The sequence below is a fragment of the Musca domestica genome, unplaced genomic scaffold (assembly GCF_030504385.1).
Source record: "Musca domestica strain aabys unplaced genomic scaffold, Musca_domestica.polishedcontigs.V.1.1 15, whole genome shotgun sequence".
NCBI lineage: Eukaryota > Metazoa > Arthropoda > Insecta > Diptera > Muscidae > Musca > Musca domestica.
This window is the reverse complement of record NW_026712207.1, coordinates 2801049-2826211: the sequence shown is the minus strand read 5'-3', so window position 1 is coordinate 2826211 and position 25163 is coordinate 2801049. Positions and strand designations below refer to the sequence as shown.

General features: G+C 33.3%; 1 protein-coding gene across 6 annotated transcripts in view; it reads right to left on the bottom strand.

Annotated features, from left to right (window-relative positions):
- Window positions 1-6069: 6069 nt before the first annotated feature.
- Window positions 6070-25163, bottom strand: part of LOC101891354 (hippocampus abundant transcript 1 protein) — a 60089-nt gene continuing 40995 nt past the window's right edge. For 4 of the 6 annotated variants that reach the window (XM_005184669.4, XM_020037155.2, XM_011294713.3 and 1 more), the window contains 8 exons: window positions 16251-16346; window positions 15844-16176; window positions 13990-14181; window positions 13490-13698; window positions 10120-10206; window positions 9949-10046; window positions 6302-6580; window positions 6070-6213 (listed from right to left, as the gene is read on the bottom strand). In XM_005184669.4, the coding sequence (XP_005184726.1) occupies window positions 6125-6213; window positions 6302-6580; window positions 9949-10046; window positions 10120-10206; window positions 13490-13698; window positions 13990-14181; window positions 15844-16176; window positions 16251-16346 (1383 nt within the window). In that variant the 3' untranslated portion in view covers window positions 6070-6124. Of the gene's footprint in view, window positions 6214-6301; window positions 6581-9948; window positions 10047-10119; window positions 10207-13489; window positions 13699-13989; window positions 14182-15843; window positions 16177-16250; window positions 16347-16485; window positions 16623-25163 lie in introns of those variants that run through there. The other 2 variants (XM_011294714.3, XM_020037154.2) reach the window with 2 other exon arrangements.

Below are 25163 nucleotides of genomic sequence, written 5' to 3'. Positions count from 1 at the left end.
CGACTTCTCTTTAGAGAAGTGCTTGTTATCGGCGACTTTTCATTAGGGAAAGTTGTTATCGAGAACATTTCTTCATAGAAAAGTAGTTATCGACAATTTTCTTTCTATAGAAAAGTTGTTATCGACAAGTTTTCTTTATAGAAAAGTTGTTATCGACAAGTTTTCTCTATAGAAAAGTTGTTATCGACAAGTTTTCTTTATAGAATACTTGTTATCGATAACTTTTCTCCATAGAAAAGATGTTATCGATAACTTTACTCCATAGAAAAGATGTTATCGGCAATTATTCTCCATAGAAAAATTGTTATCGACAACTTTTCTCCATAGGAAAGTTGTTATCGACAACTTTTCTCCATAGGAAAGTTGTTATCGACAACTTTTCTCCATAGGAAAGTCGTTATCGACAACTTTTCTCCATAGGAAAGTTGTTATCGACAACTTTTCTCCATAGGAAAGTTGTTTTCGACAACTTTTCTCCATAGGAAAGTTGTGTTATCGACAACTTTTCTCCATAGAAAAGTTGTTATCGGCAACTTTTCTTCATAGAAAACTTGTTATCGGCAACTTTTCTTCATAGAAAACTTGTTATCGGCAACTTTTTTCTCCATAGAAAAGTTGTTACCGATAAGTTTTCTCAATAGAATAATTGTTGTTGAAAACACTTCTTCATAGAAAAGTTGTTATCGACAACTTTTCTCCATAGAAAAATTGTTATCGACAATTTTTCTCTATAGAAAAGCTGTTTTCGATAACTGTTCTCCATAAAAAAGTGGTTATCGACAACTTTTCTCCATAAAATAGTTGTTATCGACAACTATTCTCTTTTATAAGATGTTATCGACCATTTCTTTCTATAGAAAATTGTTATCGACAATTCATCAACAAAAATATTCAAAATATTCTCGTCTCTCCTTACCTTCTTTTCAAAAAAATTTGATCGAAATTGTTATAATATAGTCTTTAGATTATTTTTTCGAAATTAAATAGTCTTAGTTATTTAGTTTTGGAAAAATTTAGTTTCATTTATTCAACAAAGTATCTTCTTTCGTGAAAAACATAAAACACTTGGCAAGATAAAGTTTTCGAGATAGAAAATAACAAAAAGTGGGGAAATAAGTCAAAACTTTGTGAAATAGTTGGTGTACATGAAAATAGTTGTTTGTTTTTTGTTCCGAAATCAAAATTCGAGAATAACTCCACGAGTCCAAGGTGCAAAATAGAAAATATAAAACTAAAATAATTATAAACCATAAATAAGGAATATACAATGGCAGCTATAAACATTTAAAACTTACAAAGTACATACACACATATATATGTACATCTATTATATACATATATATTGGTTGGTACATGTGTTCAGATGGATGGCTACTAACAGCAACATTGTGTTCTTAACGATACATAGATTACAACAACAAAACTTATAGTATTAGAAGTTTAATATTAACAAATGTGAAAATATTATTATTAATTTTAACATAAATTAGTTGGTAAATTAAAAAAAAAATAATAATTACAAAGAACATTTTGTTTTGTGAGGAGAAAAAAACTACATTTCATTTTGTGACAAAGACATAAGAAGATATTAATCTGACAATTTTTGTTGTATAGAACAGTTAAGAGGATTTTTTCTATTAATTTAATTGGTATAATAAAAATATATCATTTGTGTCAAATACGGAGAGAAATCATGTTGTTATCGGAAAAGTTTACACAATTTCTAAGTTGTTATCGACAATTTTTCTCCATAGAAATGTTGTTTTCGATAACTTTTCTCCATAGAAATGTTGTTATCGTCCACTTTTCTTCGTATAAATGTTGTTATCGACCACTTTTCTCCATATAAAAGTTGTTATGAACAACTTGTCTCCATAGAAATTTTGTTATCGACAACTTTTCTCCATAGAAATGTTGTTATCGACTACTTTTCTCCATAGAAAAGTCGTTATCGAAAACTTTTCTCCATTGAAAAGTTGTTATCGACAGCTTTTCTCTATTTAAAAGCTATTATCGACAACTTTTCTCCATAGAAAAGTTGTTATCGACAACATTTCTCTGTAGGAAAGTTGTTATCGACAGCTTTTCTCAATTTAAAAGCTATTATCGAAAGCTTTTCTCAATTTAAAAGCTATTATCGACAACTTTTCTCCATTGGAAAGTTGTTATCGACAACTTTCTCCATAGAAAAGTTGTTATCGACAACTTTTCTCCATAGAAATTTTTCTATTGTTATATTGCGTTATCGGCAACTTTTCTCTGTAGAAAGTTGTTATCGACCATAGAAAAGTGTTATCGACAACTTTTCTTCATTGAAAAATTATTATCGACAGCTTTTCTCCATTTAAACCCTATTATCGACAACTTGTTATCAACAACTTTTCTATGGAGAAAAATTATTATCGAAAAATTTTCACTATAAAAATTTTGTTGACAATTTTTTCCAATAGAAATATAGTTATCGACATTTTTTCTTAAAAAGGAAATTGCTTATGTTTTTGTTTACGTTTGAAAGTGTTTTAATCATTTATTTAAATAAATCATTACCAGATGCCAGATTTTAATGGAAGAATGATTTCAAAACACGCGCTTGCATTTATCCATTTATTGTTGGAAATTTTTGTGTATTGTACTCTATCTGAGTAGTTTTTTAACGTGATGATAAAAATGGTTTAAAAATCGTGTCAATAGATTTATTAAAAGATTTGAATTTTTTATTAATGGCAGCAGGGCATGTGATAAAAAAATTTTTGGAAATTTTAATCTTGTCTATAATTCAAGTTCAATACAAGGCCGATAAATGCTTTTCAAACAAATATAAAAAATGTAAAATTTTTGATTACATAGATTTTATATGTCTTAATTGAAATTATAAAGACCTGTTTAATACCAATTAACTTTGTAAATTCTCCATTAATTTATTTTCAGCTTTTATACCAATTAAATTAATGAAAAAACATCCTCATATTTTCCATACTGTCTACATGACATAAATACATACAAAATAAAGTTTTTTTTGTGTGCTTAAGGTTTGTTCTTGCTCTTTTGCTTTTTTTTTTTTTAAAAATAAACATTACATAGATTGTAAAAAAATCATATAACTTTTCCTTTGGATAAAAAACTTTGGTTTTTGGTGGTGTGGTGTATGTGTGTGTGTTTGTAGGGTCAAAATGATGTTGTGTATGTTTTTCATTTCTTCCGAATAGCATTTGTTTACAATACTATGTTTTTTATTATTATTTTTATTTGTTTTTATCATCTCTTATAAAATACTATATACAAATGTGATTTAAAAGCAATTAGCAGCATGGCGCTTTCTATAGGTTTTTTGTTTTTCTTGTGTGTGTGTGTTCTTTTCATTTGATCTCTCTAATTGCAAACAAGTGTTAATGAATGTTAATTTATTGTATTAAGATTTTGCGAAAAATAAATCAACAAAGAAGAAGGACCATTAAAATAACTTTTTTTTTGCTAATTTGTGCTTGTTTGGATAAGGCGGGTAGAGTTTGGTTTTTGATGGAAGAGGGGGTGTGTGGGTGTTCGCTTGGTAGTGTTAATTTGTGATTTTTGTTACTTTTGTGTTCTTTTTTCTAATTCATTGCATATCATTTCCTAGTTTCTTTCATTCCTTTTCTACAGCCCCAGCGTCATTTGACAAAGAAAAAATTAAAACGTTAAAACGAAAATAAACAGCCATATCATCACAAGAATGAACAATCATTGCATATTCTGCTAATTTTGCTTACCATTGACATTTGAAACGTCAACATAGTATGTTACACTGTGCTACAAACTATTTTAATGTTAATTAAGAGATACCGCTTCATGATAGGACCGACATTTTCTAAGTTGTCGATAACAACTTCTCTGCATAGAAAAGTTTCCTACGTAGCAATGTTATTATCGACAACTTTTCTATGTAGAAATGTTGTTATCGACAACTTTACTTTGTAAAAAGCTGATATCGACAATTTGTCTCTGTAGAAAAGATGTTATCGACAACTTTTCTATATAGAAAAGTTGTTATCGACAATTTTTCTATGTAGAAAAGTTGTTATCGACAATTTTTCTTTGTAGAAAAGTTGTTATCGACAATTTTTCTTTGTAGAAAAGTTGTTATCGACAATTTTTCTATGTAGAAAAGTTGTTATCGACAACTTTTCTATGAAGAAATATTGTTATCGAGAACTTTCCTATGTAGAAAAGTTGTTATCGACAACTTTTCTATGTAGAAAAGATGTTATCGACAACTTTCCTATGTAGAAAAGATGTTATCGACAACTTTCCTATGTAGAAAAGTTTTTATCGACAACTTTTCTAGGCAGAAAAGTTGTTATCGACAACTTTGCTATGTAGAAAAGTTGTTATCGACAAATTTTCTCTGTAGAAAAGTTGCCATCGACAACTATTCTAAGTATAATCGTTGTTATCGACAACTTTTCTACGCGGAAAAGTTGTTATCGACAACTTTTCTATGCGGAAAAGTTGTTATCGACAACTTTTCTATGCGGAAAAGTTGTTATCGACAACTTTTCTATGCGGAAAAGTTGTTATCGACAACTTTTCTATGCGGAAAAGTTGTTATCGACAACTTTTCTATGCGGAAAAGTTGTTATCGACAACTTTTCTATGCGGAAAAGTTGTTATCGACAACTTTTCTATGCGGAAAAGTTGTTATCGACAACTTTTCTATGCGGAAAAGTTGTTATCGACAACTTTTCTATGCGGAAAAGTGGTTATCGACAACTTTTCTATGCGGAAAAGTGGTTATCGACAACTTTTCTATGCGGAAAAGTGGTTATCGACAACTTTTCTATGCGGAAAAGTGGTTATCGACAACTTTTCTATGCGGAAAAGTGGTTATCGACAACTTTTCTATGCGGAAAAGTGGTTATCGACAACTTTTCTATGCGGAAAAGTGGTTATCGACAACTTTTCTATGCGGAAAAGTGGTTATCGACAACTTTTCTATGCGGAAAAGTGGTTATCGACAACTTTTCTATGCGGAAAAGTGGTTATCGACAACTTTTCTATGCGGAAAAGTGGTTATCGACAACTTTTCTATGCGGAAAAGTTGTTATCAACAACTTTACACAATTTTTCTCTAATGAATAATTGTTATCAACTACTTTTGTAAATAGGAAAGTTGTTAATGGCAACATTTGTCCATTGAAAATTTGTTATCAATGACATTTCTCTATAGAAAAGTCTTAATCGACAACTTTTCTCTCTAGAAAAGTTGTTATCCCAGGACATTATATTTCCAAAGATTCTCCCATTCTATTACTTTTTGGTCTTTTAACGAATAGTTGGTTTGGATTGTAGCACTGTGTAATCTAATACAATGTCTGTTTGTTACAATAACTAATTGTTAATAATAGTACAATGATTCAAATTACTTTCGATTTTGTTTGTTTGTTTTTTTGTTACTTTCTAAGAACATAAAATGTTAAATTATGCAAATATTAATTAAATTAAATTATAAACAAAATTAGTATACATATTCTTGAATTTTACAAACTATAAGGAAAAATCAATTATTTAACAAAACTAATCCAAAATTATACAAATTTTGACTTAATAAATTAATAATGGTTTTTAATGATTTTGTGATATTGTTTCTTGTTGTTTTTTTGTTTAATAATTATAGTTGAATGCCCTGCAACAGATGTATTTGTATTTGTTGTATTTGTTTTCATTTTCTCTATTTTTTGTTTTATTGGTTAAAATATTTATTGTGGTATTTTTGCTATTGTTTTTTGTTTTATTATTAATTAGTTTTCATTTGTTTTTCTTTTTTCTATAGACTCTTTAATTGGCAGGAATTTATAGAACAATTAAAATATTTTTGTTACTTTTCATTTCATTACCAAAAAAATAAACAATAAAAAATATGATTTACTTGTTGTTTTTTTATAAATATTTTTTGCAAAATATAAATTGTAATTATTTTTTTTTCAATTTTAGTTCTAGGTTTGTTTGTTTTTTTTTTTCTCTTCTTGTTTTCTTTCTTTCATTTTATAATAAAAAGCCTTTTTCATAGGGTTTCTTGTTTTTGTTTTGTGTTTCTCTTTTTTTAAGCTTACAATTCAACATGATAATTTCTTATTTTTAGGTAACAATACTAGAGTTGCGCCAACGAATCGGAACGCATTAAAGGAGTTGTTGGTTTGTGACCGCCTTCCACTTCATATTGCAAATCTACAGAAGCCCCTTTTCCAAAACGGATATTAAATTAATTAGTTATTGAAACTTAGATTTTGTTACCAATAAAAAATATATGAAATTCGTTACAACTTACGTCTCTTTACGCTTGGCGTCCGATGCAGTGTCGTCTCACCATGCACCTCGGGTATAAACACCGCCACCAGTATGGCCAATATCACCATTAGGCCGCCGAAAATAAACGGCGGCCCCGGATATGTAAACCAACTGTCTTCGGTAATCTCCTCACTGCTGCTGGCCACCGATTGTTCATTATTCAAATCGACATTGAATAGATAGAAAACAACACCAAACATGGCCGGTCCCAGGCCGTTGCAAAGGCCTCGCATCCCAGTTACCATGCCCTGTACAGCACCTGCCAAAAAAATTAAATGAAGAAGGGGAATTTGTTAATAAGAGTTTAAAGCTACCAAAAAAAATTTAAAATAAAAACATTTTCGCCTTGAAAAGCAAATTTTGTAAAATCCCCAATGTTAATATCCACATACTTTAAAATTTTGAGAAAATCGCATTTTTAAAAATTAAAAAAATGGAAATTTTAAATAATTCTTTTTTTAAAATTATTTTTAAAAACCTTGAAAAATATTAAAAAATTGACTATTTTGACTTTTTTATTAAAAACTATTTTGGAAAATGTTTCCCGTTGCTGAAAGTTGAAAATATCCTCACATTTTAAAAACATGAAAAACGAAATTTTTACTTCTTCGCCTAGAGGAAATTTTCTTAAAAATCCAGATTTAGGCACCAAAGGGCACTTTAAAAATATTCTTAAAAAATCGACGTTTTGATCTCAAGTTGGTCTCAAAAATAGTTTGAAAAAACATCCTTAAGGTACTACGATTGGTCCTAAAAATATTCTTACAAATCTAAGCTTATTGGTGCTTGAAAAAAATCTTGAAAATCCAGGTGTTAGCCTCGAATAGGCTTGGAAAAAGTATTCTTAAAAATTCTACAATTAAGCCAGCACTAGTCCTTGAAAACCTATCTTAGGCCTCCTCGAAAGAGAAAATTATAAAATATCAATCAACATTCGCCTTAATAAGGTAAACATTTTAAATAAAAACATTTGCAGCATGAGCCCTTATGGAATTAAAACCTACGTCCCCGCCAGCCAACGGAAAGTGTTGCCGGTTTTTTGGCGTTTTAATCTACAGCACACTTGTAAAACTTCCAAACTGGAAGACAAATACAAATGAAGTAGGAAAAACCATGGTACAATGATATCAAGGTAGGGCTATGATACCATATGATTTTAATTTTTTTATTTTCTTGGCTTAATATGTCATCTTTATTTGTTTATGTATGTGTTTTCTTTTCAAAAACAAAAAAATTGTTCAGAAAACATTCAAATTCGGATGTTTTCAAAATGTTTATTTCATCGTATGCATCGACAAAATCTAGAGTTTTTGTAGCGAAATAATCCTTTAGAAATATATAGAACCTGGTTTTGAAAAGAAGTGTTGACCTCTCATTCGGTTTTCGCGGTTTTCAATTATTTATTCAAAATAAATGCAACAAGTTGTTTGATTTTTTTATTGTTTTGATACTAATTCTGACATTATAAGCCAAACAGGTAGACCTCTATACTTGCAATTTTTTTCAAAGTTGGCCTACCTTCTCTTCATTGTACCATGGGAAAAACCATGCTTTGGAAAATGTTGAGCATTGAACACTTCTTTCTACAGTCAGACTATAGTACGCATTAATGGAACTTCCCAAAACTGATATTCATGTTTATACTAAAATAACATCTAATATACCTGATGCGCCGCTGAACCAACAGCGAAACGTGTTTGTCCTTACAAGATATATTTAAAAATCCACGCTTTGTTCTCCAATAATAGTTGAAAAAAAGTTTTTTTATAGATCCAGGTTTAGGTCTATAATATCCCTTCAAAAATAGTTTTATACATCCACGTTTAGAATTAGTCCTCAATTTTTTTTTTTTTAACCAGCTTTTATGATTCCCTTAATCCTCAAAAGAGTATTTTTATAAATCCACGTTTAGAATTCCATAAGTCCTCAATAAAGTATTTTCATAAATCCACGCTTAGAATTTCATTAGTCCTCAAAAAATATTTTTAGAAATCCATTAATCCTAAAAAATATATTTTTAAAATTTCACATTTTGACATTGAAAAAATATATGTTTATAATGCTTTTTAGGCCTACGATAACCTTCGAAAAAAATTTGCGAAGGTCTCCATTAGCCCTACTTTTTTTTAAAAAATCCCCGTTCCATTAGTCCTAAGAAATATATTTTTTAAATTTTACACTTTGCCATAGAAAAATATATTTTTAAAAAGCCCTTTTAGGGCTACGAAAACCTTCGAAAATACATTTATAAAAAAATCTTGCGAAGGTCTCCATTAGCCCCTGTTTTTTTCAAATGCCTCGTTCCATTAGTCCTAAAAAATATTTTTTTGAATTTCACGTTTTGACATTGAAAAAATGTATTTTTATAATGCCTTTTAGGCCTACGATAACCTTCGAAAACATTTTTAAAAAAATCTTGCGTAGGTCTTCATTAGCTCTTATTTTTTTTAAACTTTATTTAGGCATCCAACAGTTACAGAAAAATATATTTTTAAGTCCACATTTTTGCTTCAAAGGATCTTGAAAGAAGTTTTATTAAAATATCCACAAAAAGTCCTTGAAAAATGTTTTTTTTTTTAAGTCTACGTTTAGGCCTGTAACAATCCATTAAAAAAATATTATTAACAATCTACATTTAAGCATCATTTAGTCCTCGAAAAATAGGTTTAGTAAATTTTTAAATGTGAAGGACTTTCTCGGTTGTTCGTTTGAGTGTTTTGTGAATTTAAGGTCAATGTTGTTCTTCTACAAACATTTTAAATTGAGGACATCTTCTACTCTTTTGGATCTTTTTAAGTTTTCGAGATCTGTAAGGAACCTGCAAATTGTTATACCACGCTTGACTCCTCTGTTAGAAAAATACTTCTTTGTAAGAATTGCTCGCATTTTCAACAATCTGCCACCTAATCTTAAGACATTTAATTCTTCATAAAATGTTATAACCGTAAATTATATGCTCATTTCAATATTGTTTAAAATATATGGTTTTCACTTCTTCAATGAATTGTGATTTTTGCTCATCTTTTTTTTGTTAATTTTTTTAATGTTAATTTTTTAATAAGATTTTTAAGATTAAGGATGTTATAAATAATTTAGAGTAGTCATGTATAGGAGTTCTTGGAACCGCCAATCTTCATTTTTTGTTAATTTCTAAAACAAATTAAATGTTTTATTTTAAGTAAGTCTTTTAGGATTAAGGATATTATAATTAATTTAGAGTAGTCATGTATAGAAGTTTTTGGAACCGTCCATGGCCCTGTTGGCTAGGTTTCTATGCAAATTGAAAATAAATAAATAAAAATAAAATAAAAATACCCTTTCGAATCTTCGAAAAAAGTTTTTTTTCAAATCCTCTTTAGACCCATACAAATATTTGAGAAAATATTTTTTTAAAATCCACGTTTCGATCGCTAATAGTCCAACGGACTTAAGGACTTAAATTGTTTAAAAAAAAAAGACTTTTAAGCCCCGTTAGCACTTAAAAAATATTTTTTTAATCCGGGCTTTATTGTCAAATAATCCTTCTAAAATATATTGAAAATCTTCCAATTTGTCTCGCTCACACCTTAGTAAATATTTAATGAAAACCTCTAAGAACTTCTTTAAATAATTTCTTTGAGTTCCTACCTTGACTATCTGCTGTCGAATGTATTGACACAAAAGCACTTATAGCCGGATATGTTATAGAACCAAGAGCTGCCAAAATACCAGCTGCCCACATCATCCTGAAAAAGAAATAATACAAAAATGCAATTAAAATCCATTACGAGAAAGACTTAGAAAACATTTGATACCTACCACTTTTTACTGCCAAAGCCATACCAAAATAGCTGTGTCATTTCCAGTATCAAGCCCAATATAATTGTGCGTTTCGCTCCGATTTTTCTGGAAAAAAATAGGAAAGTTATGAAAATGTTATTTTATCAATTCAAACATTAAAAAAATTCCATTTTGTAGTCTTATAGTTGTCCTAATAATACTGATTTAAATGGATCCTCAATTGACATAATATCAAGCTCAAATGGAGGGAAAATTTTACTCAGCGTTCTATTCCCCACGTGACACAATCTATGATTCAAATGCTAGGAAAACAAGTAAAATAGTATCATTCGGTTTTGCCGACCGATGTATACCCCCAGCCTTGAGTTATGATTATTCAAACTGTTCTCCCTTTATGGGAGATGTTCCAAAGCAGTTGGCCAATATTGACCAATTCGTATCTGACCTAAGACTGAGAAAAATATTACAACATGCCAGATTTGTGAGATATGTGCAAATTTTTGGAAATGTGGAAATATGCCTGAGGTAACAAATATAGCTGAGGTAACAAAATACAGATAAAAATATTGGTATGTGCAAATTTTAAAGGAAATCGAACATTTATACCCAATTTTATGCGAAATCATAAATTCCGATAAATTACATATTCATATCAGATTTCTGGTTAAGAGAAGTATTTAGTTGTAAAGAATCGCTGACTTGTTTTGCAAGTTAGGACAGATGTAAGTATTGGAAATTGTGACCCTTTGTGGGTGAGGTACCAAAAGGGGTTGGCAGATATATATCATCTTCACAACAGATTCTGCGTTAGCAAAATATTTGTATGTGTGGCATTTGAAGAGAGTTAGATGCTTATATCGCATTCTTTGAGTGTTTTGATTATTCAAAACTTTGACCCATTATGGGGGAGGTACCAGAAGATATGCTCCGATCTCTACCATCTTTAAAACAGATCTTGTGTTCATGCAAATTAATGTAATTGGATGTTAATTTAGTGTTTTTTGAACTTCATGAATATTCAAAATGTTGACCCTTTGTGGGGGAAGTACCAGATGGAGTGGTCCGATATATATCATCTTCACACCAGACATTGGGTTAATAAACATATGGTGATGTGTGTAATTTGAAGAAAACCGGATGCATATTTCGGATTTTATGATCATTTTTGTTATTCAAAACATTGACCCTTTGTGTCCGATCTCTACCATCTCTATAACAGATCTTGTGTTGATAGAAATATTGAGATGTGCCAAGTCTGAATGGAATCGGATGTTAATTTCGTGTTTTATGTACTTCATGAATATTCAAAATGGTGAGCCTTTGTGGGGGGACCAGAAGTAGTGAACCGATATATTCCATCTTCAAACCAGACCTTGGGTTAATAAAAATATTACCATGAGTGTAATTTGAAGAAAACCGAATGCTTATTTCGGATTTTATGATCGTTCTGGTTTATCAAAACTTTGACCCTTTGTGGGGGAGGTACCAGAAAGAATGGTCCGATCTCTACAATCTTTATAACAGATCTTGTCTTCATTGAAATGTTGAGATTTGCGAATGGAATCGGATGTTAATTTCGCGACTTATGAGCTTCATTTTTTTTCAAAATTATGACCATTTGTGGGAGAGGTACCAGAAGTTATGTTAACACCAGACCTTGGGTTAACATAAATATTGCGATGTTTGTAATTTGAAGAGAATCACATTTTATAAGAGTTAAAATTATTCAAAATTTTCAGACTTTGTGGGGGAGGTACTTGATGGAGTATACCGATATTGTCCATTTTCGCACCTGACCTAGCACTGATGCAAATATTAGGATTTGCAAAGTTGGAGCAAAATCGGATTATCGTTTGTCTTTCTGTGCAGAAAATATATTTTTTTGAAAATTTGGAATTTTTCTGGGAGAGGTACCTAATGGAGTGAACGGACATAGTCCATTTTCTCACCTAACCTAGCACTGATGCAAATATTAAGTTTTGCAAAGTTAGAGCAAAATCGAATTATCTATTCTCTTTCTGAGCAGAAAATATATTTTCTTTAAAAATTTCGTTCTTTTATGGGGGAGGTACCAGAAGGAGTGGACCGATATTACCCATCTTCGAACTCGATATAAGTTTGATAGTAATATTACGATGTACTAATTTTGGGCCAAATCGGATACTTCATTCGAGAGTTATGGTGCGTATAAGCCAGCCAGACAGACGGACATCGCTAGATCGACTCCAAATGTTCTGAAACGGATTTGGTCGAAAGAGACCTAGGGTCTAAAACCGTTATTTCAAGGAGGCACGTTTTGGCCGTATCAAATGATATATACCCTTTGTGGCTGAGGGTTAAACTCGCCATATGAGGTCGTTAATTAAGGGCATAGTAGGAATTATAGTAACTCAAATGTAGGTCAGAATAGGCCGTAAATTCAAAATTTCAGACAATCTCTTGTGAAATATATTCTTAAAAGTCCTTTCCATTGATTCCCAATCCTGGTTAGGAGATAAATATTGCCCTGAAATATTGTACCTTCAACTCTTTCTTATTAAACCGTTTGTAACACCTCGAAATATTGATGATAGACCCTACAAAGTATATATATTCTGGATAAGCGTAAGATTCTAGGACGATATAGCGATATCCTTCTGCCTGCATGTCTGTCTGTCTGTTGTAATCACGCTATATTTCGAACGAATTGAGATGGAAGGCTAAAATTTTGCACACATATGTATTTTGCCAGTAGGCAGGTTAAGTTGTAAATGGTCCACGTTTTCGTATAGCCCCCATATAACGGTCCATTCCGATATTCGGTATTTGGATGATTTTAGCGACATTATTCAACCAAATTGTTTTAAATTCCGTATCCGAAGATTGTAATAGATACTACAGCCTGTACCTAAAAATGTCGTATGCCTGTCCATGTCTTCGTATAGCCTCCGCATAACGGTATAACGGTATTTTGCGCAATTTTTTGAAACTTTTCAAGTTCAAGGAAGACTTTAATCTTTTTAGTCAATCAAAATGAAAATGATTTTTAAAACAAATTCCCATGTTGGTTTCAAAGACTCGGACGACTGTACCCGTCATTCATTTCTTCTTTTTGTTGCTGTTTTTTTTCTGTCTCTACTGCATCACCCATATTTCGTGTAACCTATGCAGTTTTATTTCCATTCACACTTTGCTTCAGTGCGAAGCTTTGACGTGTGTCAGTTTTCTGTTCTTTTTTTTTTTCTTCATCTAAACATTATTTGCGGTTTGCTGGTCGTCACTGCATCGGAGTGTATATTGGTTATCGATTGAATTGAAAATACTTCTTTCTATATATGCGTACAAAAAAATGCTAGCCCCCACCGCCGAAGCCGTAGCCACAGCCACTAGCAAAAAAACATTAACTCACCTCATAAAACAGCCCAGCGTTACTTGGACACTGATACTGAGTATACCGACAACAGCTATAAATATCGCCACTTCCATCGTATTGAAACCCATTTTCAATTTCAAATAGACAAATATACAAGAATATTGGCCAGCTTCGGGCAGGTAGGATAATAGCACCGTAACACATTGCATTAGCACCGTGTGATCTGTGCCAACTTTACGCAGAGCCTGCAATGGGAGAGAAAAATGAAAACAAAAAAATAACAACAAAATTTTATGGAAATTTAATATTGAAAATAAATGCTGTAATTTATGCAGGTAAATCTCATTACAAGGTGCAAGGTGCATGCAAGCTTTACATGACGGAGGTAAGATAAATTTATTATGTTCATAATTTCTATGCGGGCAAAGTGGTGATGACGACAGGTACCATCACATCATTGCAGGTTGAGTAAATAACGAAATGACGTATGCATGTTTGAATGACTACGGTTTCGGATGCCCATGACATTGACTTACAGCAAAGGGATCTGCCTGTTCCCAATTGATGGGAGCACCCCATGACGAAGGCCTCACTTTGTCTGGCAAACTTTCTGGTACAGCCACCAATATAAAGAACACATCTAATACTGCTATGGCTGTGGCCAAGGCCACCACTAATGTATCGCTATATCGTTCCATTAGTACAGCACCAAGAGCGGGAGATATAACCTGAAAGAATGAAGGAATAAAAATACAAGTTAAAAAATGTGAATGAAGAGGATATAACGGGAAAATATGTAAGGGAGATAAGGGAGGTCCTGATGACTTCTTTACAAGAAGTCTTCAAGATTTCATCTGAACGAGAAGACCTTGAGTTCTTCTTGCATACGAGAATTCCCAGAGGTTTTCTTCTATACATGGAGGAGAAGACCTTGAGGTCTTCTTGTCTACTAACAGACCTTGAGGAGTTACTAGAAGACTTGGAGGCCTTCTGCTATACAAGAAGACCTAGGGGTCTTCTTCAATACCAGAAGACCTGAAGGTCTTCTGCAATACGAGAAGACTTGGAGGTCTTCTGCTACACTACAGGACCTTGAGGGCTTTTTCTCTATGGGAAGACCTGGAGGTCTTCTGCTATACGAGAAGACCGGGTGGTCTTCTTCTCTATTAAAATATCTTGAGGTCTTCTTCTCTACTAAAAGACCTGGAGGTCTTCTGCTCTACTAGAAGACCTGGAGGCCTTCTTCTTCACTAGAAGCACTGGAGGTCTTTTCCTGTACTAGAAGACCTGAATGTCTTCTGTTATACTAGAAGACCTGGATGTCTTCTGTTATACTAGAAGACCTGGAGGTCTTCTGCTATACCAGAAGACGTGGTGGTATTCTGCTATACCAGAAGACCTGCAGGTCTTCTTTTATACTAGAAGACCCGGAGGTCTTCTTCTATACTAGAAGACCTGGAGTTCTTCAGCCATACTAAAAGACCTGGAGGTTTGCTGCTATACGAGAAGACCTGGAGGTCTTCTGCTATACGAGAAGACTTGGAGGACTTCTGCTATACGAGAAGACCAGGAGGTCTTCTGCTATACTAGAACACAGAGAGGTATTTTGCTATACTAGAAGACGTGGAGGTCTTCTGCTGTACCAGAAGACGTGGAGGTCTTCTGCTGTACCAGAAGACGTGGAGTTCTTCTGCTATACAAGAAGACATGGAGGTCTTCTACTATACTAGAGAACCAGGAGGTTTTCTGCTATACTAGAAGACCTGAAGGTCTTCTGTTGGACTAGAAGACCTAAAGGTCTTCTGCTATACTAGAAGACCTAGAGGTCTTCTGCTTTACTAGAAGACCTGGAGGTCTTCAGCTATACCAGAAGACCTAAAGGTCTTCAGCTATACCAGAAGGTCAGCTATACTAGAAGACCTGGAGGTCTTCAGCTATACCAGAAGACCTGGAGGTCTTCAGCTATACCAGAAGACCTGGAGGACTTCTGCTATACGAGAAGACCAGGAGGTCTTCTGCTATACTAGAACACAGAGAGGTATTTTGCTATACTAGAAGACCTGGAGGTCTTCAGCTATACCAGAAGACCTGGAGGTCTTCAGCTATAGCAGAAGAACTGGAGGTCTTCAGCTATAGCAGAAGCCCTGGAGGTCTTCAGCTATACCAGAAGACCTGGAAGTCTTCAGCTATACTAGAAGACCAGGAGGTCTTCTTCTATACGAGAAGACCTGGAGGTCTTCTTTTATACTAGAAGACCCGGAGGTCTTCTTCTATACTAGAAGATCTAGAAGTCTTCTTCTATACTAGAAGACCGGACAGAAGACTGGAAGACCCTTCGGTTATCCTCTTATCTTCTCTTCTCATTCAACTTCGTTTTATTTTCCACTCACCAAACTGGCAGCAAATGTTGCCGACACCAAACCATAGGCACGTGAACGCTCCTCCACGGTCGTCACATCGGCCACATAGGCAAACACCACCGAAAATGTCACCGCAAAGATGCCGCTAATTGAGATCATAGCAAAAAACCACCAGGTATTTATTGTCATCAGAGGTATCGGAGCACAGGTGAAGAATACTGTTATGAGTAGAAAAAATTTGCGACCCCAGATATCTGAGAGAGCACCAATAAGGGGGGCGCTTAGGAATGATAGGATGCCTTTAATGCCCATGACTAGACCATTCATGAGGAATGTGTGTTCGGGAAAGGTTTGATTTAACACCTGGCGAAGAAAAAAAGAAGAGAAAATAATTAGTTGCGGATCCATAGGGTATCTCGGAAGGGGAAAACACTTACCGATATAACTGGCATTGTTAGTAGGCCCCAGGCAAAAAATTCTAAAAATATCACAACCATGGCATGATGCACACTTGGCGCTCCAATTCCAGAACTCTGTAAAGAAATGAAAAAAAAAAATGGGTATTTAAAACAACAATTTTCAAAATGGAATTAATTGAAATGTTTGTTTTTGTTGTTATTGTTTTGGTAATCAATTATCTTTGCCATTTGCATAGGTTTTGTGGAAAACTACCATTATTTTGTCCTTTTCTTTGTCTTTTTTGTTGTTGTTGTTGTCGTTAAGTGTCCAAACGAGATTTCTATGAAGTAATCACTGCTGGTGATGCTGCTGCTGCTGCTTTTTGTAATGTTTTCATCTCACTAATGCAACATGATCTGACCGGCCTGCCTGCCAGCCAGCCTGAGCTTGGCATTCACTCTTTCATCATTCGCTTCATTTGTTGGCCGGCCAGGCCAGGCCATTCATTCTGTCAGTCAATGTTTATTTAAAATTACACTTTAGAAAAGCTTAGTTCTATTTATTTGTTCAGCGCGATGATATTTAATACGTTACGAACTAACTGCCGGGCTAGCTGGCTGGCTGGCTGAATGTCGGACAGACGGAGAGGCAGATGGACGGACTGGATGACCGTTGCTCTTTAAATAATTTTTTTTTTTTCATTTTTTTTTGTCTAGGGGTGTCAAATTTCGAATCATTTAAGGGATGCCGAAATGTAAAGATAGGAAAGTCGGGGAATTGGGAGAGGGAGGAATTGGAAAGAGCATTGAATTTTAATAAAGAAATAAATAAGGGGTTTCTTACCCAGTTTAAAATATCATTCTCTGTGGGTTCTAAGAGGACTTAGGTAGTTGTATTTTGGATCTCTCTTATAAAAATACTTAAGTTTGGAAAACATAAGAGGCCTAAGGTTAATAGCGCCTGGCCAAAGGGCGAAAGAAGTATATCAAAATCGAATAACAAAAATTGGTGATTGGAGTCACTCTACTTTCGGGATAAGTATACATAATGGGTCATGAATTTTCGGGTCGTTTAGAAAAGAGCCCAATGGCAAATATGGGAGGAAAGGGTAAATAGAAGGAAGAGTAGGAAAATTTTAACAAAGAAGTAATGAATGGGATAATACCCTGTTTAAAAAAAAATATCATTCGCTGTTGAGGAATCCTACAGGACTTGGGGATCTATTTTTCGTCCCGCTGTAAAAATACCAAAGTTACATTGTTACCCTAAGGATCCGATCTTATTGCCAATTGTGGAGTTGTATTTTTGATCTTCGTTATAAAAAAGTAAGGAAAATAGAGCCCTAAGGCTTCCTAGGATCTGATCAAAGGCGGAGAGAAGTATATCAAAACCGAATAACTAAAACCGGTGATTGTCTTCACCCTACTTTCGAAATAAGTATTTTTAATGGGTCAACAAAATTGAAACTAATGAATTTCCGGATTGTTTGGCAAAGGGCCGGATAGCAAATATGGGAGAAAAGGGTGAATAGGAGGAAGAGGAGGGAAATTTTAACAAAGAAGTTAAAAATGGGTTTAATACACTGTTTTAAAGAAACCTTTCTGTTTTTAGGGATCTTACAGGACTTGGGGGACCTATTTTTGGTCTCCGTTATAAAAATACCAAAGTTGCGAAACATTGTTACCCTAAGGTTCCGAGCTTGTCGCTAATAGACATGAAAAATACTAGAAACAAAGGAAAGAAGTAAAAAAAGCAGTTAGTTCGACCGTCTAACATTTGGAACTAATTTGGAAATTTTCAAAAAAAAAAAAATAAATAAATAAAAAAAAATCCGTCAAAAATTCTGTTAAAATTTTAAAAATTCCGAATATTTCAGAAAAACGGCTATATTCGGTATTTTTAAGATTTTAATAGAATTTTTAAGGGATTTTATTTTTTTCATGATTTTTTTAAAATATTTTTTTTTTTTGAAAAATCTACACGAAGACGTGGACCTGCATAGTCAACTTTGGTCATAAGCCATTGCAATATTCAAATATGAAACTTGAAAAAAAATCCGCTGAATAATGTGGCTAAAATCATCAAAGTACCGAATATAGTGAGGTACCCTTATATGGGGGCTATACAAAGACCTGGACATGCATAGAAAATCCTCTGTGGAAGGCTGTATCACCCATTAGGAACTTCAAATACCAACTTTGAAACAACTCCGGTGAATAATGCCCCAAAAATCATCAATATACCGAATACAGGAAGGTACTGATTTTTGGGACCTATACGAAGACTTGGATCAGCATAGACAATTTTCTGTCATAGGCTGTGGTACCCATTTAGGAACATCAACTATGAAATTTCAAACAATTTCGTGGAATATTGCACCTTAAATCGTCAATATATAGGGAGGTACTGATATATGGGGCTCATACGTAGACCTGGACCTGCAGAGACAATTTTCTGACATAGGCTGTAGTACCCATTACGGACTCTAAATACGAAATTTGAAACAACTCCGGTGAAAAATATAGCTAAAATCATCAAAATACCCAATATATGAAGGTACCGTTATATGGGACCTATACGAAAACCTGGACCTGAATGAACAATTTTCTGGCTCAGGCTGTAGTACCTACTAGGAACTTTAAATACGAAATTTCAAACAATTTCGGTGAATAATGTCACTAAAATCATATCGTGGACTTATATAGACAATACTCTTCCAGGGGGTAAAGTATTCGGAAGGAACTCCTTTTGTGGATTTAAAGACAATTATTGGAAAATATGGCTAAAATTATCAAAATACAGAATATCGATGGACCGTTATAGCCCATCGTCGAACTTGACCTGCCTGCAGACAAAAGACTGATCTGTGCAAAATTTTAGCTTTCTATCTTCATTCGTTTTGACTCTAGCGTGATTAAAACAGACCGACGGACGGATGGACAGGAATTTTAGAATTTTACGCTGATCAATAATATATATACTTTGTTGGATCTAAAATTATTATTTCGATGAGTTACAAACGGAATGACGAAGTTAATATAACCTCCATACTATGTATGGTGGAGGTTATAGTAACGAAGGCCGTGTATTGGATTCGTTCTACTTGAGGGATATGTATCCAAAAAATGGAAAAAACGACATTATCGACTTTTTTTTTTGAAAATACCAGGCTGGAAATATGGAACATATGGGGTAATCTGGAATGTCGAAAAGGTAGGATTTGGGGGCATTATAATAAAGTATTAAGTAAATGGACTGAGTTTTGCCTTGTTAAGGCGAAGATCATATGTTTTTATGATTTATGTGTTTGTTTTCTCTTTCGAGACGAGCTTAATGATATGAAATTTGCAGTGAAAAGGAAAGCCAGATAGACACTATCACACACTCACCACTATGCGACGCGTTTCGCCGTTGGTTAAGCGGCTCATCAGGCATATTTGATGTGGATGATGGCTTACAAGGGCCGTTCTCTGGAAAGTAGTATATATTTCGAACTTATTGCAAATTAGCATATGCGAATTATACACTAGAAACTCTCCAGGTTCGACTCAAGTTCTATTTTATGGGGATTTTATTTTAGGTCTTCGATATAAAAATACCAAAGAAATGAAAAATTTAGTCCTAGGGTACCCATCTTTTTAAAAAAAAAAATGTGAGAAGTTGTCAGAAAACGAATGACAAAAATAAGGGACTGAATTCGTTCTATTTTCGGGATATCTACACTTAATGGACAAAAATTAGAAATTAAGGATTTTTTCGGATTTCTTGGAAAAATCTCAAATGGCCAAAGGAGTATAGGGGAGAGAGAGAACAATTTATATAGTGAAAAATAAATTTTCAGCTGCAATGCAACCGGGTGTAATTGGAAGACCTCGAGGAGTCCTTTTGAATAATTAAATTAGTAATTAGTATTTGGAAAGGAATTTGAATTTGATTTGAAGAAGCCATCCTCTCCTCCTTATGATCCAAGTAATTTTACAAACACTGTTTTCATATCTGTTACAAAATTTTTAAATGAAGAAATATTCTGCTAATCTGATTAGATAATAAAACTTTATTCGCATTCCATGTAGGCACTTTTTTAATGTCATGAAACAGATACGAAGCTGAAGATGTTTGGTTAAAAAAACACAGGTAGCTACTATCTGCATTATTTAACAAGACATCATGGTTGCGATATTTTTATTTTTATTCTGTTTTATTTTTCTTTAGATAAGAGCGAGAGCTTGGCAGGTGACAGGTCATTCAACTAGTTTGCCCAGCAAATAGATTTTCAAACAGGAGACAATCATCCAAAGGTCGTCGGCAAGTGGAAAACTTTGTTTGGAGCTTTTAAAGATAACTGCTCCAACACATGTTTCCTTTAGATAGGGGACCTCTTGAGGGTTTTTAGATATAAACGGAAAACTGGAGACCATGTAATGTTCATCTGCATGGAAACATTTATTTGGGGAAATGGAAAACTTTATATGGGGCTTTTATAGATAGGTAATTAAGAACATGAATTATATGACCTTTATTAATTTCATGACCCGTAGAAGGCCGTTTCCAAGACGTTTAAAGATGAGATTATTTATTTAGACGTTTAAATGATTTATACAAATAGATGACCTTCTAGATTTGATGGTTCCTTTTCTGGAAAGACATTGGAATTTTCTTTATGAGAAACTCTTGAAGACTTATTTATAAGAAGACTTTGTGATCTTTCTTATATAAGGATTTAAGGTTTTCTTTTTGAAATAGTCAGGTCTTCCACATGAGCTTCCTCTGTGAAAAGAATATCTCGATATATTTCTTTATAAAAAGTGTGGTGTGTGACCTTGGAATATTTCATTTATTTATTTATTATTATTTTTAAACCCTCCACCATACATAGTCATTCCGGTTGTAACTCATTCTTGATCAACGTAAAATTCTAAGACAATTTAGTCCAGTTCGACCGTCCATATGTTGTAATCAAGCTAGAGTCAAAACGAGTAAAGATAGGAAGCTAAAATTTTGCACAGATCAATCTTTTGCCTGCAGGTAGGTCAAGTTCGAAGATGGGCTATATCGGTCCACACTATCGTATAGCCCCCTTAAAAGGGGTACCCCCCCGATATTCGGTATTTTGATGATTGTAGCCAAATTGTTCAATGAATTTGTCGGAAAAGGAATTCCTTCTAAGTACTTTACTTCCTGGAAGAGTATTGTCTATATAGGGGATATACGATCCCCCATATAACGGAACCTCCTAATATTCAGTATTTTGATAAATTGAGCTACATTTTTCAATGGAATTGTCTAAAAATCCATACTCGATGTTCTTTCTAAACATTTTACCCTATGAAAGAGAAATGTCTATATAGATCCACAATATCGTATAGTCCACATACAACCGTACCCCCCGATATTGGATTTTTGTTAACGATTTTGGGGATATTATTCAACGGAGTTGTTTCCAATTTCATAATTAGAATTCATAATGGGTGCTACTTCCCATGACAAAAAATTGTGTAAGCAGACCCACGTCTTTGTATAGCCCCGATATAATGGAACCTCCCAATATTCGGTATTATGATATTTTTGGCGACATTATTCACCGAAAATGTTTCAAGTTTGGTATTTGAAGTTCGTAATTAATACTACAGCCTAAAAATGAAAATTGTCTACGAAAGGTCCAGGTCTTCGTATAGGCTCCATATAGCGGTACCCCCCTATATTCGGTATTTTGATGATTTTAGTGACATTATTCGCCGGAGTTGTTTCAAATTTCGTATTTAGAGTTCGTAATAACCGCTATATTCGGTATTTTTAAGATTTTAACATAATTTTTAACGGATTTTACTTTTTTGAAAATTTCCAAATTCGTTCCTCATGGTAAAGGATATTCAAATGTCGGCCCGACCGAACTTAGAGCTGACATAATTCTCTTTTTATGGTAAATATTTATATAATTCTTAAAATAGGGAATTCATTGGGATTTCTGCTGAGGAAAAAAATATTGATTTAAAATTGAATGTAATGTCGCCATGGTAAACCGAAATTTCGACATCGTCAATTGTTTTTACTTTATTTACCCCAAAGAAATGATTCTCGATTCTTTACATAAATTAATATATTAAAACATTTTGAGCTACCAAATATTCAATATTTCAATAAATTAAATCTTTGGACCGGGGTGCGTATGACTAATATCAATACAAAGTACTTCCGAAAAATTGGTTATATCTCTGGAAGTTTTGAAGATAATTTCAAGTTTATTTTGCGTATTTTGGAAGCTGACACAATGCTCTTTTATGGAAAAAATTTATATAATTCTTAAAATAAAGAACTCAAACGAATTTTTGCTAAAAAAATGGGGTTTGAACAAAATTCTGACATAGTTTAGAGTGTTGCCCAAATTATCCTAAAGAAAAGTATATATAATTTCTTTAGCGAAAGAAAAAAATCAGCATAAATAATCACGAAACACTGCAAATATTTAATATTTCAATAAATAAATTCTTTGGACATGGGTGCGTATGACAGATATTAATACAAAACACTTTTACGAAAATTGTCGTATCTCGGGAAGTTTTAACGATAAATTCAAGAGTTTTTCGAATGTTGAGAGCTGACATAATTCGCTTTTTGTGAAAAATATTTATATAATTCTTAAAAAAAAGGGATTGATGGAATTTTTGCTTGAAAAAAAAAAAATAAATTCAATTTCAATAAAATTCCGTATGTTGTCCATATTATCCTAAAAAATTTTTTATCATTTAAGATTCTTAAAAAATACTTCCTATAGATCTTCTGTAGAGGGAATATTTTTAAATTATGTTTTACAGATTAAAGACCTTTTATAGTCTTCTATAAAAATAAATTTCTATATATCTTTCAATTTTTCCCCAATATTGTATTTAATTCTCTAAAATAACATTAGAAAAGCTCTTTGTCTGTCTCTCCCTTGCAAATTAACCATAATGAGAGAGAGAGAGAGCGATGCATCACTCATCTCTCTTGAAATGAAAAAACAAATAACAGACCACATGAAACATATGATCGCCGCGTCATTTCCTCGTCACTCGCTCAAATGAAAATTGTAATGGTCAATTTTCGGGTTATTCTAAATTTAGAACAAAAATTCCCATTACTTCATGAACAGATATTATTTAAATTTATTGGGCCACAGCAACAAGAACAAGAACAACAGCAACAGCAAAAACACAAACCAAAGAGAGGCCAAGGGAAATTTCATCAAATATGTTGTTGTTCTCGTTTGAGAACGGGAATTTTTGTGATGTGTGCTTTTGTATGTGTGTGTGTGTGACATTATGATGTTGACGATAATGACTATCAGGCCACTGCATCATATCACACACAAATGTTGAACTTGTGAATATAAATAATTTAAATTATTTTTGTCGGCATTTATTAGGCACAGACACAACAGTTTTTTTAAAAAAAAATAAAAGGTCAGCTGTTTGTTGTTGCTGTGGGGGACAAGTTTTTGTGTTTGTTGTTATTTTTTAAAAATAGTTCTGGATATTCTTTTCGCTTAATTTAAACTAAGATTGAGTGGCCCACGTCACTGGCTGTTATTTTCCAGAGAATGCAGCAGTTATTTCATTTAAGAAATTCCATCAATGGTATATTTTAATTTGTTGGTCTTGTATTTGAAGGAAATTTTCTTGAGGTCATTTCCAGGTGTTAAGGAGATGTATGACCTGCCAAAAATCTTCTATGAATATTGGACTTTTTAGGGGTCTTTCATAATGAAACTATTAGGTATCGAATACAAGCGCAGTTTCTATAAATGTAATAAGTAGCAGCTAAATTTGGACGGGCCAAACTTTCAATACCTCCACCATTTTGAAGAAAATTTAAAATTTTCAAAAAAAAAAAAATATTAGCTTTGTTTGGACGGGCCGAATTTTTAATAACCTCCACCATTTTGAAAAAAATTTAAAATTTTCAAAAAAAAAAATTGAAGACGTGGACCTGCATAGGCAATTTTCTGTCATAGGCTGTAGTATCCATTACGAAGTTCAATATGAAATTTGAAACAATTCCGCTAAAAAGTGCCGCTCAAATCATCAAAATACCGAATATCGAGAGGTACGGTTATATGGGGGCTATACCAAGACGTGGACCTGCACAGACAATTTTCTGTCATAGTCTGTAGTATCCATTACGAACTTCAAATACGAAATTTTAAACAATTCCTGTTAAAAATGACGCTAAAATCATCCAAATATCGAAAATTGGGAGGTACCCTTAAATGGGGGCTATACGAAGACTTGAACCTGCATTGGCGATTTTCTGACATGGGCTGTAGTATCCATTACGAACTTCAACTACGAAATTTTAAACAATTCCGGCGAGTAATGCCGCTAAAATCATCAAAATACCGAATATCGAGAGGGTACGGTTATATGGGGGCTATACCAAGACGTGGACCTGCACATACAATTTTCTGTCATAGTCTGTAGTATCCATTACGAACATCAAATACGAAATTTTAAACAATTCCTGTGAAAAATGCCGCTAAAATCATCCAAATATCGAAAATTGGGAGGTACCCTTAAATGGGGGCTATACGAAGACGTGAACCTGCATAGGCAATTTTCTGTCATAGGCTGTAGTATCCATTACGAACTTCAACTACGAAATTTGAAACAATTCCGGCGAGTAATGCCGCTAAAATCATCAAAATTCCGAATATCGAGAGGTACGGTTATATGGGGGCTATACGAAGACGTGGACATGCATAGGTAATTTTCTGTCATAGGCTGTAGTATCCACTACGAACTTCGAATACGAAATTTGAAACAATTCCTCTAAAAAGTTTCGCTAAAATCATGAAAATACCGAATATCGGGAGGAATCGTTATATGGGGACAATACGAAGACCTGGACCTACATTAACAAATTTTTGTCATAGGTTGTAGAGACCATTACGAACTTCAACTACGAAATTTGAAACA